Consider the following 18,156-nt stretch of genomic DNA (forward strand, 5'->3'; position numbering starts at 1 on the left):
CTGTTCCCCATACCATTAATTCATGGCATCCTCTCAACAACCCGATGACATATCCTATTGAAATCTTCATTTTCCATATGAAGAAACTGAGGCATAGAATAGTTATGGAAATTGCCCAAACTCAACTGGTAAGTGGCAGAGCTGGGGTCTGAATTCAGGTGGTCAGGTGTCAGAGCTCACACTATTGTTACCCAGCACCCTAGGCCATGGTAGGGAATTTGTTGCTTATGGGCTGCCACTAAATAATTTTGGCCAGGGAGATGATGAGGTCATATTTGCTTTCTGGCAAGATACCCCGAGTGCCTCGTGGGGAAATGATTGGAGAGGGTTCAGTGGTGGAGCTGTGTTGGGAACCTTAACTAGTGTGAGGGAGATGGAGACAGGTGGAGGTAGATGGATTTGAGAGACGTTTGGCTGTAAGTATGGCAGCATTTGGTGATAGACTGATGAGGCCAGCGTGAGGAGGGGAGCAGAGTCAGGGTGAACTCCGGGGTGTCTGGTGTACGAGATAAAGCTGGGAGTTGAGGCTAAGAGATGAAAATTGTGCCAGGGAGTGTGCAAGCTGTAAAAGACAAGAGACTGGGGCTAGAACCCTAAGGAAATTCATTTCAATTTTACTGCACACTGCTTCTGAGCTGTGATCGTTTTTCTCATTCACCTCAGGGCTGGGTTGAGGATAGGATTCGCAGTTTGAACATGGCTCATGAGGAAGGGAGGATAAAGGAGTTGACTCCATGCCACAAACCTGGCATGTCCTACTGCCTTACCGGTGATAGGATTCCACCCCTCAGCCCACTTACCTGTGGTTGAGCAGAGACTCTCCCTCCATGAGCCTTGTTTTTGGAGACTCCTTGGAGATGTTGCTCTCCCCTTCTCATTGATTGACTCCGACCTGTTTTCTCCAGAGAACTTCTCAGACAGTTGTGAACAAAGCTTAGAGATCCTGGTTGGTGGGAGGGCTCCTGTCTTAAGAACTATCTGGCTTTTTTCATTCTGACCCCTTGGGTTCTGAGATGTGTCAGTGGGAATTGGTGACTGGTTCTCCCAGGAGAAGATTACTAGGAGCTGTAGGTTGTCTTCAGGGATGCTAGGGATCTTGGTGAGTAAACGTTTGATGAGAACTGTAGTGTGCTTCCTGGAAAGTGAGGTTGAGACAGACTTCAAAGATAATACTCAGGGGTTGAAAATTTTCCCTGTGGACCAAGGGTTACAAACTAAATGCCTACAAGGGCCTCTGAGGTAACCTTAAATGAATGAAAATGTAGATTTTATTCTTTCTACATGGACCCAATTTTGAGGGGAGCAGAGGGCGCTCACATTGTACCTATAGGGATATTCTTCACATTCCATCAAATAAACACAATCTTTATTCATTCAAAGAGTACTGATTGAGCATCTTCTGTGTGCCAGGCGCTGTTCTAAGCACGGGGTAGTTTTTGTTTTTTGATTTTTGAAAATGCAGACCTCTAAGTTCGTGTTTTCTTTTCTACTTTTTCTAGAGATATGAACATAATAATTTTTTTCTTTAACTGTTAAAAAGAGCTTAGAGCGTGGAAGCAAGGCAACAGATACTCTAAAAAGAGTGGTGGAGTAATTGGAGGAGCGAGGGAGAATTGGAGAGTCCGTGTCCTGTCTGAAAGGGCATCTTTGATTATGGCTATGCTGGGGATAAGAATGGTGGAGTGATTATTTCAGTTTTTTTTTTCCTTCAGAGTAAATGGGAATATGGAGTTTAAAAATGTCATCTCACTAAATTTTTATCTTACTGAAAAGCTTTTAACTTACTGAGCTGTCCACACACAACCTTTTGGCAGGGACAGCAGAGTTTTGTGTGAGTCGTCAGTTCTCTGCTATGCTCTGCTCTAGGCAGTAGAGGCGTGGCCACGGCTGGATTCTTATCCACTATTCATCGGCCCCTTCTTTCGTAAAAACAGAAACCCAAGATAGTCAAGGTAGCAATGTGCCCAGCTAGTGACCATATTTCCCAGCCTCCTTTGCAGACATATGACTCCCATGTGACTAAATTCTGGCCATTGAGAGACAAATGGCTGTGATTGGCTGTTTTGGGGAAGGATATCAAAGGAATAGACAACTGGCAATTTTCTCCATTTCTTTATCTTTCTTCTTCAAACGTTGAACTGATGGCTAGAGCTTCAGCAGGCATAGTGGGCCAAGAAGCACTTTGAGTATAGAATCTGTATTAGTTTGCCCAGGCTGTCACGTAAATACCACACCCGAAACGTCCAAACTTTATTTTCTCACAGTTCTGAAGACTGGAAGTCAAAGATCAGGGTGCCGGGTAGTTTGGTTTCATCCGCAGCCTTTCTCCTTTGAAGGTGACTGCCACTTGCCTTGTCCTCACACGGTCTCTCCTTCAGTGAACAAACCTCTTGTTTCTTTGTTTGCCTAAATGACCTCTTCTAAAGACATTGGTCAGATTGTATTCAGGCTCACTCTCATGGCCGCGTTTTAATTTAATCACCTCTTTGAAGGCCCTGTCTGTGAACAAATTTAAATTCTGAGGTACAGGAGATTAGGGGAGGACACGATTCAGCCCATAACAGAAGCTATGCAGTAAAAATGTTCGGACAGGAGGGTAGAAGGCACCTGGACCTCCACTGCCTTCACGGAGCCTCCACACCAGCTTGAGCCATTTCCAGCCTTTAAAAATATACCTGTAATTCTTACCCAATTCGGGAAGCATGGGGATGACTTCCCTGCTCCCTTTGTCAGCCTGAAAAATCTCTGTCATCATTCTCGTCCCAGCTAAAATGTAGCCTCTTTGGGGAAACTTCTCTGATTCAATTACGTGGTATCCTTCGTAATAAACCTTAGGAGTTTAAACGGCTGTCATCAGGTTTCAGTTACTATGATTGGAAGGTATTTACTAGGAGATTGATGGGGCTTCCCAAAAGAGGAGGGATTGAGCTCGGTGTGTCTTTTTCCATGTGTTCGAATGAGAGGAGGGACATTTGGAGGCAAGGAGAGAAAACTGTAGCCGAGAAGGTCGAGGACGGTCATGCCTTTTGAAATGAATTTGAGACCTGTTTTCGGGGCACTTCACCATGACTCAGGACACCTGGGTTCTCTGTTCTAAGGTATTTTATTGCCTTCCAGTGAGACCTAGAGCTAGTGGGTTCAACCTCTCAGATTTATTTTTTTGGAGGATGTTCCTGGAAAATGAGGTAATAACACCTGGCTTGCCAATCTTACAGAGTTTGAAGAAGATCGAATGAAAGAATAAATGCGAATATGTTTTGAAAAGCATGAATCTATATCAGTGTTTCTAAAGCCCTCTGTTTACCTCCTTTATGATATTTTGTCTTGTATATCACCTATATGTCGATTTTTCTTAAAATTAGACTGTTTTCAACCATTGTTTATTTTCAAATACTTTTTGTACAGCGAAACTAATTGGTTTTTTTTTAACTAACATCACCATAAAAATAAGTAAATTAATTAAAAAATAAAAATAAAAATAAATTAATTAAAAAATGAAATACTTTTTATCAGAATCATAAGATAAGTAACATAATAAATGAAAATGAAAGCAATAGCTACTTACTGTTAAGTGCTAAGAATTCTTCTGAATTAAGGACAGTTTAAAGGCAAACTAGTACAAGTAGACTTCTACTTTGATATAATGAGAAGAGTTTTAAAAAAGAGAATTCGAATAGGAAAAACGTCTTGTGATTCAGTTAAATGCTACTGAGTGACAGCTACGTAATCTGGATTTACTCTTAAAAAACATTGACATAAGAGTATTGGGTGTTGTGGGGAGGTTTCCTTAAAAGAAAGGAAACTAATGGTTTGTGAATATTTGTTTGTGCCCGTCTCTGTGTGAGCCCCTTTTACCCTCGTGGGAAGCTTGTAGTAACAAGTCGATATGGGTGTTAGAGTCTCTTTTCACTTGGGAAAACCAAGGGTCAGGGGTGGCGTACCTTGACTTGATATCACACAAATATCAAGGGAGTTGCTCAGAGGCAACACAAACTCGGATGTGTTGGCTCAAAGTCCATGGTCCCTCCCATACCCCTTCATAATATTATGATCCGGTAATCCTTCTGATACATGGAATTTAAGAATAATGGAGCCCGTTGTCCATCTATGAGATGCGGTCATCAGAAAGAGGCAATATAGCATATTGTTTGAGAACATGGTGTCAGGGGGCAGACTGCCTGGATTCGTAATCCTGGCACTGCCTCAGATTAGCTGGATGACCTTGGGCCAGTTACTCAGCCTCTCTGTGCCTCAGATTCCTAAAGGATAATTACAGTGTCACTTTCATATGGTAGTTGTAAAGAATAAATGAGTCGACCTGTGTAAATGCTTTAAAACAATGCTGGCATATATTTTGCTCTAAGTGCTAATACTATCCATGCTTTGTGTTCTGGCTACCGTGGTATGGCTTGGGGTAGAATGTTTCATGTTTGATTAGGAAGGCAGCTTGCCAAGGCACCTCCTCTTTAAAGCAGCTTTCACATCTTTATTCCTCAGGCTGTAGATCAGAGGGTTCAGCATAGGGATGACCACAGTGTAGAAGACAGACACAAACTTGTTCTGGTCGGTGGAACTGGGAGAGCTCGGCTGAGCATACATGAAGGTGGTGGTGCCATAGTAGAGGCAGATAATGGCGAGGTGGGAGGCACAGGTGGAGAGTGCTTTGCTCTGAGCCGCCAGGGAACGCATCCTGCAGATAGTCACCAGGATGTAGGCATAGGAGACCAAGATGATGGTGATGGTAAAGAGGATGATCAGGGCACAAGCTATGAAGATGATGGTTTCAACCTCAGCAGTGTCAGCACAGGCAAGTCGGAGCACGGGGGGCATGTCACAAAAATAGTGGTTAATGATGTTCGGGCCACAGTAAGGCAGCTGGAAGATGGACCCAGTCAACAAAGCTGAATTGGCCACAGAAGCTGTATAGGTGGCTGCCACCAGCTGGTTGCACAAACGTTGGGACATGATGGCATGGTAGAGGAGAGGATAGCAGATGGCGGTGAATCGATCGTAAGCCATGATGGCCAGAAGCAGACACTCAGCAGTACCATGGACATTCATGAGGGCCATCTGGGCCACACAGCCCGCAAAAGAGATGGACTGGCCTGAGGTGAGGAAGTTCTCCAGCAGCTTGGGGGTATTGACCGTGGAGGAAGTGGAGTCCGTGAAGGAGAGGACGCTCAGGAAGAAGTACATGGGGGTGTGGAGCTGTGGGTCTGTGTGGATCAGGGTGATCATGCCCAGGTTTCCCGTGAGTGTGACTGCGTAAATGAACAAGAAGAGCACAAAGAGGGGGCCCCTGAGCCCTTCCTGCTCTGTGAGCCCCTGCAGGACGAACCAGGCGACCTGGGTGCAGTTCTCCACTGTGGTGCACGTGTCCCTGCAGGGAGACCAAATAAGGCAATTTTGACCATATCTGGGCATGAAGGCCCCAAAAGTATCAGTTCTCGAGGCCAGAGACAAGGGCTGTTGAGACTAATGTCATCAAAATGTAGGGTTACACGGTGACTCAGTCCTCTCTCCCAGTGAGGTGGATTGACATCTATCTCCCAGAAAGCTATGTTGAAGTCTGACCCCTGGTACCTGTGAATGTGATCTTTTTTGGAACTAGAGTCTTTGCATAAGTAATGAAGTTGAGATCATACCCTGTTAGGGTGGGTCCTTAATCTAATATGACTGGTGTCCTTATAAGAAGAGAAAATGGAAACAGAGCAGGGAGAATGCAATGTGAAGATAAGACACAGAGGGAAGATGACCAGGTGGACAACGGAGGCGGAGAGTGGAGTCATGCTGCCAGCAGCCAAGGAACGCCTGGGGCTTCCAGGTAGAGGAGGCTTGGGAGGGACCCTGGATGGCCCTGCCAACACCTTGATTTTGGCCCTCTAGCCTCCAGAACAATGGGGGAATAAATGTCTCTTGCTTTAAGTCCCTGAGTCTGTGGTACTTTGTTACATCAGCCCGTAATACATCCAGGAACTAACACACCCATTTGGGGTTGGTCCCGGCTATTGAGGCTCTGATGCTTTGAACGAGGCATCTGATGAGTTATTTGCCCAGATATAGAGCTTTCCTGATCCCTCTGTGCTGACAGAGGTAATAATCCACGGAGAAAAAATGAAATAGAATAGATTAAAATTAAGTCTGTGTTGTTATTTACTACTAACTAGAAAAATATTTGACTGGCAGAACTGGAAGCTATAGTAAGTATGTAAACTCCATCTCAACAAACTGCAACCGAGGGACCATGGTCTTGTGTGTTAGCTAGGAACAACTGAAGACAGTAGGACATGCCAGGTTTGTGGCTTTGGGGTCCAGTGCAGGACACAGTTTCAGGTCATAGTTGAAGGTAAGGTCTCTCACCTGGTCTGCCTCCTTATGCTACCCCGAAGGGCTTCATGTTTATGGAAGTTTTCTCAGCGGTTGTCATGTTCTCAAGAATTTGCCTCTGTGGATCCTCACTCTTTAGGTTTTCAAATAACCAAAGCGGGTATTCAGAATCGAAGTTCTTATTTAGGAGACCAGACAGGGTCCCTCTGCTTAGTCAGACATCTGGTATTACGTTTTACCATAGGTTCTGTTTGTTTGTTTGGGCCACTCGTGTGATGTGTAGAATTTAGAAAGACAGACAAACATTAGTAAAGTAATCACACGAATTATTGAGAAATTGCAATTGGAACAAGAGCTCCAAAATTGAGGTGCTTAATGCTATGAGTCTAAAACTTTGAATCAGGGAGATGAAGGAGGATTTGCCCTAGGAAGATTGTTCCGTTGGAGAGAAGAGTGGAAAAGTCCATTAAAAGGCCCTGAGGTCTGAAAGAGCCTTCCATAAGGTGAATAAAGGCTAGTGTCGGTGGAAGGCTGAGAGAGAGAGAGAGAGAGAGAAAGAGAGAGAGAGAGAGAGAGAGGTAGAGGTGTGAGCTGAGGCCAGCAGGAGGGCAATGTTTTGTAACATTTTTTGAGTGCTTGCTGTGTGTTGGGCTCTGTTCCCCATACCATTAATTCATGGCATCCTCTCAACAACCCAATGACATATCCTATTGAAATCTTCATTTTCCATATGAAGAAACTGAGGCACAGAATAGTTATGGAAATTGCCCAAACTCAACTGGTAAGTGGCAGAGCTGGGGTCTGAATTCAAGTGGTCAGGTGTCAGAGCTCACACTATTGTTACCCAGCATGGTAGGCCATGTTAGGGAATTTGTTGCTTATGGGCTGCCACTAAAGAATTATTGCCAGGGAGATGATGAGTTCATATTTGCTTCTGGCAAGATTACTCTGAGTGCTTTGTGGGGAAATGATTGGAGAGGGTTCAGTGGTGGAGTTGTGTTGGGAACCTCAACTAGTGTGAGGGTGGTGGAGACAGGTGGAGGTAGATGGATTTGAGAGACGTTTGGCTGTAAGTATGGCAGCATTTGGTGATAGACTGATGAGGCCAGTGTGAGGAGAGGAGCAGAGTCAGGGTGAACTCCAGGGTCTCTGGTGTACGAGATAAAGCTGGGAGTTGAGGCTAAGAGAGGAAAGTTTTACCAGGGAGTGTGCAAGCTGTACAAGACAAGAGACCCGGGCTAGAACCCTAAGGAAATTAATTTAATTTACTGCACACTGCTTCTGAGCTGTGATCGTTTTTCTCATTCATCTCAGGGCTGGGTTGAGGATAGGATTCGCAGTTTGAACATGGCTCATGAAGAAGGGAGGATAAAAGAGTCTAATCCCTTACTGGTGATAGGATTCCACCCCTCAGCCCACTTACCTGTGGTTGAGTAGAGACTCTCCCTCCATGAGCCTTGTTTTTGGAGACTTCTTGGAGATGTTGCTCTCTCCTTCTCATTGATTGACTCCGACCTGTTTTCTCCAGAGAACTTCTCAGACAATTGTGAACAAAGCTTAGAGATCCTAGTTGGTGGGAGGGCTCCTGTCTTAAGAACTATCTGGCTTTTTTCATTCTGACCCCTTGGGTTCTGAGGTGTGTCAGTGGGAATTGGTGACTGGTTCTCCCAGGAGAAGATTATTAGGAGCTGTAGGTTGTCTCTCAGGGATGCTAGGGATCTTGGTGAGTAAACGTTTGATGAGAACTGTAGTGTGCTTCCTGGAAAGTGAGGTTGAGACAGACTTCAAAGATAATACTCAGGGGTTGAGAATTTTCCCTGTGGACCAAGGGTTGCAAACTAAATGCCTACAAGGGCCTCTGAGGTAACCTTAAATGAATGAAAATGTAGATTTTATTCTTTCTACATGGACCCAATTTTGAGGGGAGCAGAGGGCGCTCACATTGTACCTATAGGGATATTCTTCACATTCCACAAATAAACACAATCTTTATTCATTCAACGAGTACTGATTGAGCATCTTCTGTGTGCCAGGCAGTGTTCTGAGCACTGGCTGGTTTTATGTGTGTGGTTTTTTTTGTAAATGTAGTAGACCTCCAAGTTTGTGTTTTCTTTTCTCTTTTTTACTAGCGATGTGAATTTAATAATTTTTTTTTGTTTACTATTAAGTAAAACTCAGAGCATGGAGGCAAGGCAAGAGACACTCTAAAAAGAGTGATGGGGAAAATTGGACAGGTGAGGGAGAATTGGAGAGTTCGTGTCTTGTCTGAAAGGGCATCTTCGATTATGGCTATGCTGGGGATAAAAATGGTGGAGTGATCATTTCAGTTTTTTTTTTCCTTCAGAGTAAATGGGAATATCGAGTTTAAAAATGTCATCTCACTAAATTTTTATGTTACTGAAAAGCTTTTAACATACTGAGCCGTCCACACACAACCTGTTGGCAGGGACAACAGAGTTGTGTGTGAGCCGTCAGTTCTCTGCCATGCTCTGCTCTAGGCAGTAGAGGCGTGGCCACGGCTGGATTCTTATCCACTATTCATCATCTCCTTCTTTCGTAAAAACAGAATCCCGAGGTAGTCGAGGTGGCAATGTGCCCAGCTAGTGACCATATTTCCCAGCCTCCTTTGCAGACATATGACTCCCATGTGACTAAGTTCTGGCCATTGAGAGACAAATGGCTGTGACTGGCTGTTTAGGGGAAGGATATGAAAGGAATAGACAGCTGGCAATTTTCTCCATTTCTTTATCTTTCTTCTTCAAACATCGAACTATGGCTACAGCTTCGGTAGGCATAGGGGACCAAGAGGCACCCTTGAGTGCAGAAGCTGTATTAGTTTGCACAGGCTGTCACATCAATACCACACACGAAACGTCCAAACTTTATTTTCTCACAGTTCTGGAGACTGGAGTGAAAGTCAGGGTGCCGGCTAGTTCGGTTTCTTCCACAGCCTTTCTCCTTTGAAGATGACTGCCTCTTGCCTCGTCCTCACACGGTCTCTCTTCCTTCAGTGAACAAACCTCATGTTTCTTTGTTTGCCCAAATGTTCTCTTCTAAAGACATTGGTCAGATTGTATTCAGGCTCACTCTCATGGCCACATTTTAATTTAATCACCTCTTTGAAGGCCGTGTCTCCCAACAGAGTGAAATTCTGAGTTATGGAAGATTAGGCCCTCAACATATGACTTTTGCGCAGGACACGATTCAGCCCATAACAGAAGCTATGCACTAAAAATATTGGGACAGGAGGGTAGAAGGCACCTGGACCTCCACTGCCTTCATGGAGCCTCCATACTGGCTTGAGCCATTTCCAGCCTTTAAAAATATCCATGTAAATCTAACCATGTAATTCAGGAAGGATGGGGATGACTTCCCTGGTCCCTTTGTCAGCCTGAAAAATCTCTGTCATCATTCTTGTCCCCGCTAAAATGTAACCTCTTCTGGGAAACTTCTCTGATTCAATCACGTGGAATCCTTCGTATTAAACCTTAGGAGTTTAAAAGGCTGTCATCAGTTTTCAGTTGCTAGGATTGGAGGGTAACAACTAGGAGATTCATGGGGCTTCCCAAAAGAGGAGCGAATGAGCTCTGTGTGTCTTTTCCACGTGTTTGAATGAGAGGAGGGACATTTGGAGGCATGAGAGAAAACTGTAGCCGAGAAGTTACACGACGGTCATGCCTTTTGAAATGAATTTGAGACGTGTATTCGAGGCACTTCATCATGACTCAGGACACCTGGGTTCTCTTTTCTAAGGTATTTTATTGCCTTCCAGTGAGACCTAGAGCTAGTGGGTTCAACCTCTCAGATTTATTTTTTTGGAGGATGTTCCTGGAAAATGAGGTAATAACACCGGGCTTGCCAATCTTACAGAGTTTGAAGAAGATCGAATGAAAGAATAAATGCGAATATGTTTTGAAAAGCATGAATCTATATCAGTGTTTCTAAAGCCCTCTGTTTACCTCCTTTGTGATATTTTGTCTTGTATATCACCTATGTGTCGATTTTTCTTAAAATTAGACTGTTCTCAACAATCGTTTATTTTAAAATACTTTTTGTACAGCGAAACTTATTGGGTTTTGTTAACTAACATCACCATAAAAATAAGTAAATTAATTAAAAAAAATAAAAATAAAAATAAATTAATTCAAAAATGAAATACTTTTTATCAGAATCATAAGAAAAGTGACATAATAAAGAAAATGAAAGCAATAGCTACTTACTGTTAAGTGCTAAGAATTGCTCTCTCTGTTAAAAAGGGAGACTGAATTAAGGAAGGTTTACAGGCAAACTAGTACAAGTAGACTTCAACTGTGACATAATGAGAAAAGTTTAAAAAAAGAGAATCAGAAAAGGAAGAACTTCTTGTGATTCATTTAAATGCTACTGAGTGACAGCTACGTAATCTAGACTTGCTGTTAAAAAACATTGATATGTAAGAATATTGGGTTCTGTGGGAGAGGTTTTTTTAGGAAAGAAAGGAAACTAATGGTGTGTGAATATTTGTTTGTGCCCGTCTTTGTCTGAGCCCCTTTTACTCTCGTGGGAAGCTCGTAATAACCAGTTGATATGGGTGTTAGAGTCTCTTTTCACTTGGGAAAACCCGGGGTCTGGGGTGGCGTACCTTGAGTTGACATCACGCAGATGTCAAGAGCGTCACTCAGAGGCAACACGAACTCAGGTGTGCTGGCTCAAAGCCCATGGTCCCTCCCATACCACTTTATAATATTATGATCCAGGTACTCCTACTGATACATGAAATTTAAGAAAAATGGTGTCTGTTGTCCATCTATGAGATGAGGTCATCAGAAAGAGGCAATATAGCATATTGTTTGAGAACATGGTGTCTGGGGGCAGACTGCCTGGATTCGTAATCCTGGCTCTGCCTCAGATTAGCTGGATGACCTTGGGCCGGTTACTCAGCCTCTCTGTGCCTCAGATTCCTAAAGGATAATTACAGTGCCCCTTTCATATGGTGGTTGTGAAGATTAAACAAGTCTACCTGTGTAAAGGCTTTAAAATAATGCTGGCACATATTTCGCTGTGTCCAAGTGCTAATACTATCCATGCTTTGTGTTCTGGCTACCGTGGTATGGCTTGGGGTAGAATGTTTCATGTTTGATTAGGAAGGCAGCTTGCCAAGGCACCTCCTCTTTAAAGCAGCTTTCACATCTCTGTTCCTCAGGCTGTAGATCAGAGGGTTCAGCATAGGGATGACCACAGTGAAGAAGACAGACACAAACTTGTTCTGATCAGTGGAACTGGGAGAGCTCGGCTGAGCATACATGAAGGTGATGGTGCCATAGAAGAGGCAGATGATGGCGAGGTGGGAGGAACAGGTGGTGAGTGCTTTGCTCTGAGCCGCCAGGGAACGCATCCTGCAGATGGTCGCCAGGATGTAGGCATAGGAGACCAGGATGATGGTGATGGTAAAGAGGATGATCAGGGCACAAGATATGAAGAGGATGCTTTCAACCTTAGTAGTGTCAGCACAGGCAAGTTGGAGCACTGGGGGGACGTCACAGAAATAGTGGTTGATGATGTTGGGGCCACAGTAGGGCAGCTGGAAGATGGACCCAGTCGACAAAGCTGAATTGGCCACAGAAGCTATATAGGTGGCTGCCACCAACTGGATGCACAAACGTTGGGACATGATGGCATGGTAGAGGAGAGGATAGCAGATGGCAGCGAGTCGATCGTAAGCCATGATGGCCAGAAGCAGACACTCAGCAGTACCATGAAAAGTCATGAGGGCCATCTGGGCTACACAGCCAGCAAAAGAGATGGACTGGCCTGAGGTGAGGAAGTTCTCCAGCAGCTTGGGGGTATCGACCGTGGAGGAAGAGGAGTCCGTGAAGGAGAGGACGCTCAGGAAGAAGTACATGGGGGTGTGGAGCTGTGGGTTTGTGTGGATCAGGGTGATCATGCCCAGGTTTCCCGTGAGGGTGACTGCGTAAATGAACAAGAAGAGTACAAAGAGGGGGCCTCTGAGCCCTTCCTGCTCTGTGAGCCCCAGCAGGACGAACCAGGCGACCTGGGTGCAGTTCTCCACTGTGGTGCACGTGTCCCTGCAGGGAGACCAAATAAGGCAATTTTGACCATATCTGGGGACGAAGGCCCCAAAAGTATCAGTTCTCGAGGTCAGAGACAAGGGCAGTTGAGACTAATGTCATCAAAATGTAGGGTGATACAATGAGTCAGTCCTCTCTCCCAGAGTTGAGGATGAATTGTATCTCCCAAAAAGCTATGTTGAAGTCTTAACCCCCAGTATCTGTTGTGACCTTTTTTGGAACTAGGGTTTGCAGAAGTAATGAAGTTAAGTTGTCATACTTCGTTAGGGTGGATCCTTAATCTAATATGACTGGTGTCCATATAAGAAGAGAAAGTGGAGACAGAGCGGGGAGAATGCCATGTGAAGATAAGACACAGAGGGAAGATGGCCAGGTGGACAACGGAGGCGGAGAGTGGAGTCATGCTGCCAGCAGCCAAGGGACATCTGGGGCTTCCAGGGAGAGGAGGCTTGGGAGGGACCCTGGATGGGCCTGCCAACACCTTAATTTTGGACCTCTAGCCTCCAGAACAATGAGGTAATAAATGTCTCTTGCTTTAAGTCCCCAAGTCTGTGGTACTTTGTTACATCAGCCCCTAATACGCCCAGGAACTAACACACCCATTTAGGGTTGGTCCTGGCTATTGCGGCTCTGTTGCTTTGAACGAGGCATCCTGAACGGTTAGTTGCCAAGAGATAGAGCTTTCACGATCCCTCTGTACTGACAGAGGTAATAATCCAGGGAGAGGAAATGAAGTAAAATAGATTAAAATTAAGTCTGTGTTATTATTTACTACTAACTAAGAAAAATATTCGTCTTGCAGAACTGGAAGCTATAGTAAGTATGAAAACTCCATCTCAACAACCTTCAACTGTGGGACCATGGTCTTGTGCATTAGCTAGGAACAACTGAAGACAGTAGGACATGCCAGGTTTGTGGCTTTGGGGTCCAGTGCAGGACACAGTTTCAGGTCATAATTGGAGGTAAGGTCTCTCACCTGGTCTGCCTCCTGAATCTACCCCGAAGGGCTTTATGTTTATGGAATTTTTCTCAGCGTTTTCATGTTCTCAAGAATTTGCCTCTGTGGATCCTCACTCTTTAGGTTTTCAAATAACCAAAGTGGGTATTCAGAAAGGAATCTCTTATATGGGAGACCAGCCAGGGTCTGCTCTGCTTAGTCAGACATCTGTTATGATTGATTTACTGTAGTTTCTGATGATTTATTTGGGCCACTGTTGTGATGTCTAGAGTTAGAAAGATAGATGAACATTAATGCAGTAATCCCACGAATTATTGAAAAATTGCAATTGGAACAAGAGCTCCAAAGTTGAGGTGCTTAATGCTATGAGCCTAAAAGTTTGAATCAGGGAGATCAAGGAAGATTTTGCTCTAGGATGATTGTTCCATAGGAGTGAAGAGTTGGAAAGTCCATTAAAAGGTCCTGAGATCTCAAAGAGCCTTGCAGAGGATGAATAAAGGCCAGTGTGGGTGGAGGGGAGAGAGAGAGAGAGAGAGAGAGGTGTGAGCTGAGGCCAGCAGGAGGGCAATGTTTTGTAACATTTTTTGAGTGCTTTGTGTGAGTTGGGGTCTGTCCCCCATATCATTAATTTCATCGCGTCCTCTCAACAACCCTAGGACAGGTACTATTGAAATCTTCATTTTCCATATGAAGAAACTGAGGCACATAATAGTTAAGGAAGTTGCCCAAAACTCAGCTGGTAAGTGGCAGAGCTGGGGTTTGAATTCAGGTGGTCAGGTTTCAGAACTCACACTATTGTTACCCAGCACCCTAGGCCATGGTAGGGAATTTGTTGCTTATGGACTGTCACTAAAGAATTTTTGTCAGAGAGATGATGAGGTCATATGTGCTTTCTGGCAAGGTTACCCCGAGTGCCTTGTGGGGAAATGATTGGAGGAGGGTCAGTGGATGGAGATTTGTTGGACGATATTGAAGTCCTTCAGGGAAGATACGGAACTTCAACTAGCATGTGGGTGGTGGAGACAGGTGGAGGTAGATGGATTTGAGAGACGTTTGGCTGTAAGTACTGCAGGATTTGGTGATAGACTGATGAGGCCAACGTGAAGAGAGGAGCAGAGTCAGGGTGAACTCCAGGGTCTCTGGTGTACAAGATAAAGCTGGAAGTTGAGCAAAGAGAGGACAGTTGTGCCAGGGAGCGTGCAAGCTGTACAAGACAAGAGGCCCAGGGCAGAACCCTAAGGAAAATAATTTCAAATTTACTGAACACTGCTTCTGAGCTCTGATTGTTTTTCTCGTTCATCTTGGGGGTAGGCATGAGGATCGGATCTGGAGTTTGACATGGCTTATGAGGAAGAGAGGATAAAGAAGTCTAAGCCCTTATGGGTAATAGGATTCCACCCCTCAGCCCACTTACCTGTGGTTGAGCAGAGACTCTCCCTCCATGAGCCTTATTTTTGGAGACTTCTTGGGGGTGTTTCTCTCCCCTTCTCATTGATTTGTAATGGCTGAAAAAAATACTACTAGAAATTTTTTACCTCTAGGAAAATTACTGCTTGCCCGTGTTCATGGGAACATCGCTATGTCCATGGGAACATAAGCTGTCACCCATAGGAGCATAATATTGTAACAATAAGCTTTCTGCTTCTGTACCCCCGCTTATGCACCTGACCTGTGAGTTTCAGGTAATGAATAGAAGAAGGATAGACCTTAGATGGAATGAAGAATGAGAGTTTGGGCTTAAAAACACTGTACCTCTACATTTTGGGGCTGCTTAATTTGGGGTCCGCGTACCCCTGGCAGACCCAGCTGCCTGAATATAGAGTGTATCCTATAACTCACTGACTTCCAGTGGTCCGTGTGTCTTTTGGGGACTGGTGGCTACAATAGATAGACTCTGACCAGTTTTCTCAAGAGAACTTCTCCGACAGTTGTGAACCAAGCTTGGAGATTCCTATTTGGTGGGAAGGCTCCTGTCTTAAGATTTATCTGGCTTTTTTCCTCCTGACCCATTGAGTTCAGATGTGCCAGTGGGAATTCGTGACTGGTTCTCCCAGGAGAAGATTACCAGGAGCTGTAGGTTGTCTCTCAGGAATTCTGGCGGGATCTTGGTGAGGTTGCCTGAGATACCTCAGGAATCAGGGGTCCTCTAGAAAATGTCAGGACAGACCCTCTTCATATACAGTGTCCATCCCCTGGGGACCTCTTTTTTTTCCTGTTACTGAGACTCCAAAGGCTCTCAAGGCCAAGAGGTACACAAAGATTGTGTCAATATAATCTCCAGGTCTCACAAGAAGTGACTGAAAGTGCTAATATATCAAGGTCTAGATGTGGCTCTCCCAGCTCCCCTGTTGCCATCTCCTTTGGTCAAAGTGACCCTGGGAAATGTGCTTGATTTTTTAATTTTTTTTATTGTATAGAGATAATAATAAGATTCTATCATAATTGCTTTATCAACTCAACAATATTGAAAGTACAGCTCTCCACCTCAAAACCACATAATTCCTCCCCCTACAAAATGGCTTTATTGTCTTTGTAGAAATAACAATGCTGCTTGTGAAAATTTTTAAGCAACAGAAAAGAACCAAGAAGAAAGGAAAACGTTATCTGAAATCCCACCACCACAGAAAATGGGAACCTGTGTTTTTGTTCTAAATCTCTCAATGTCCTCATAAAAAGAATCAGACAATACAAGCTATTCTGTGGTTTGCTTTCTCCCTCAGGGAGACGCCATGGACATATTCCCATATCAATCAATAAGGAATAGTCTACATCATCTTATTCGATGGCTGCGTATTGTTTTGTTGCCTACGTGTGCCATCATTAACTTAACTGCCCCCCTGGGTTGACAATAAGGTATTTCCAACTTTTCACTGTTATAAACAACTCTCTGAAAGACACCCCCAGGTGTGAGTCCTGGAGGGCCAATTCCAATGAGAATGGGGCGTAGAGAGACTGCTTTTCCTAGGCCAGGAAGGAAGAAATTGGCTCTGTCCTTGGGGAATCTGGCAACTAGGGTTCCACAATCATGGGGGAAATCACCATGCAATGCAAAGCAAAGGGACTTGTTAGGCAAATGACTTGTTTGGGTAAAAAAAAAAAAAAAAAAATTCAGCCCCTAGACTACCCATCTGGAAGAGAGTCTCAGCAGACCAGAGGCTGGATTGCTCATGGCTTCTGCAGGTAAAAGTGAGTTTATTCACCCTAGAGACACTTGTAAATCTCACCTGTGAATCTCACCTATAGAGGTGAAACAGCGCTGAGTCCTTGGACCTTGCCCACTGCGTTCCAACCTGCACAAGTTGTCTGACGTGTCTTCCTCGCAAATGCCCCCTTCATGGTGTCAATCTCCTTCTCACAAATATACAACAGTCTCCTCTCTGCTGAGCATCGAAGCTGATCAGTTACACCCACATATTCACTATTGGGACTGAGAGCAGAGACTTCTTTCCTACGGCAATGTGACTTAACTAATTGTTCTAGGAAATTCAGGCCTGGGATGATTTGACTGTAAACCAATAAATAACTTCACTATTTGATTTGCGAAATTCATCAAGTCGATTTATTTGAATAAATGGTTGCTCCTCTGGGCAAATAGCTCTCCTATCAGGACAAGAGATGACTCACTTAGGCAAACAGTTTTCTTAACAAACAATAGTTTACTTATCAAGATCTGCTCTCAGGGCCTTTCCCCCCTGTATCCACCAAACCTAAACTATAACGTCAGGAATGATGTCCAGTCCCGATCTACTTCCCGATTGCAAAGATCCACCTTAAAATTCTTGAGCCAAGACCCCTGAATTCTACAAATACCCTCCACTGGTTTACTCCTTTTGAGATGACACCAAGATTCTGTTTTCTCTCTTACTAGTGGGTCTAATCAACTCGGCTTTGGTTGTGCAGTAGGCTTTCTGGCTGTCTTTGGAAAAGTTATCAGTTGACAATTTACTCTCTACCTAGAATTACTGAGGGTATTGGATTCCTTGCATGGCCACCTTTATCTCTCCAATAATGATAATTGGAGAGGGGGAGCAGAGTCACATTGCCTCTGATAGAGGCTACCCGATCAGTATATCTTTTATCATGTAGGTTCACAGGTACTGACAAGAAGGTTGGGATTTCACCCGAATGTCATGACTACAAGGCGTTTTACACAGATCATTTTTTTTGGGGGGGGGGCTATTTTAAGCAATATCACTTCTTCTCTAAGCCCCCCGTTTTTCATCCAATCAATGAATCACTACTTGTCCACTCTCAAAACCAGCCTGGACTTGCCTTGGAAGAAGAAGTGGCTTCGTTATTTGTTGTGACTCATAAAGAAAATGTCACTCTAGCCATAAGAGGAACCCAAGAAGGGATGGAGGGAGAAATAATTGGCTTACGGAAGTGAGACCCTCTTTGGTGGCAAGAGGTGTGGCGCCCGTGCAATGGCACCAGGGGCTCTTTCATTTTCTAATTCTTTCTGCCCCTTTTATCCCATTTCCTTATTCCTGGTCCAAGTTGCTCTTCCGGTGTTCTGTAGAAATGGGAAATTCCTGAGTGAAGGCTCTATGGGATTAGCAGAAAGCTAGGCCCTGGTGGGAAAGATGGAAGCAGCTGTGATTTTTAAAAAATATTTTTTATTTAAAAAAAAAATTTTTTTTTTTTTTGGAAGGAATAGAAGTGTAAACCTGTCACATACCTTTCTGCAAAGGGTTTCAGGCACTAGAGTAGAGCATAGGCTTTGGGGTCAGCTGGTCCCAAGCCTACCAGTTATGAACCATGTGTGGTCTTAGGTGACTGTCTTAGATTCCCCGTTTCCTCATA

General features: G+C 44.2%; 2 protein-coding genes across 4 annotated transcripts; both read right to left on the minus strand.

Annotated features, from left to right (window-relative positions):
• Nucleotides 1-4,434: 4,434 nt before the first annotated feature.
• Nucleotides 4,435-6,534, minus strand: LOC107518380 (olfactory receptor 476-like). The gene is given in 3 exon segments (XM_036221853.1): nucleotides 4,435-5,380; nucleotides 6,361-6,397; nucleotides 6,400-6,534. Coding segments are annotated over 3 exon segments (1,011 nt in total). The 5' UTR covers nucleotides 6,428-6,534.
• Nucleotides 6,535-9,843: 3,309 nt separating this feature from the next.
• Nucleotides 9,844-16,832, minus strand: LOC107518425 (olfactory receptor 482-like). 3 transcript variants are annotated; one of them, XM_036221769.1, is made up of 4 exons: nucleotides 16,578-16,596; nucleotides 14,768-14,858; nucleotides 13,372-13,618; nucleotides 9,844-12,392 (listed from the first exon to the last, which is right to left on the minus strand). In XM_036221769.1, the coding sequence occupies exon 4, from the start codon at nucleotides 12,248-12,250 to the stop codon at nucleotides 11,447-11,449; it is 804 nt and encodes a 267-aa protein (XP_036077662.1). In that variant the 5' UTR covers nucleotides 12,251-12,392; nucleotides 13,372-13,618; nucleotides 14,768-14,858; nucleotides 16,578-16,596; the 3' UTR covers nucleotides 9,844-11,446. The 3 variants fall into 3 exon arrangements, with proteins under 3 accessions (XP_036077662.1, XP_036077660.1, XP_036077661.1); XM_036221767.1 differs by lacking the exon at nucleotides 13,372-13,618 and having other exon boundaries at nucleotides 16,578-16,832; XM_036221768.1 differs by lacking the exon at nucleotides 13,372-13,618 and having other exon boundaries at nucleotides 14,768-14,870; nucleotides 16,578-16,832.
• Nucleotides 16,833-18,156: the final 1,324 nt, after the last annotated feature.

This window comes from Rousettus aegyptiacus, unplaced genomic scaffold (assembly GCF_014176215.1).
Source record: "Rousettus aegyptiacus isolate mRouAeg1 unplaced genomic scaffold, mRouAeg1.p scaffold_m13_p_5, whole genome shotgun sequence".
In the NCBI taxonomy this organism is placed as follows: domain Eukaryota; kingdom Metazoa; phylum Chordata; class Mammalia; order Chiroptera; family Pteropodidae; genus Rousettus; species Rousettus aegyptiacus.

What these genes read in the sequence shown, in the direction of transcription:
- LOC107518425 (XM_036221767.1), bottom strand. Translation starts at nt 14,796, where the DNA reads ATGGAGGGAGAGTCTCTGCTCAACCACAG. An exon ending in GAGTCTCTGCTCAACCACAG is followed by an intron (nt 12,393 to 14,767) that starts GTAAGTGGGCTG and finishes GTCTCCCTGCAG; the next exon opens with GGACACGTGCACCACAGTGG.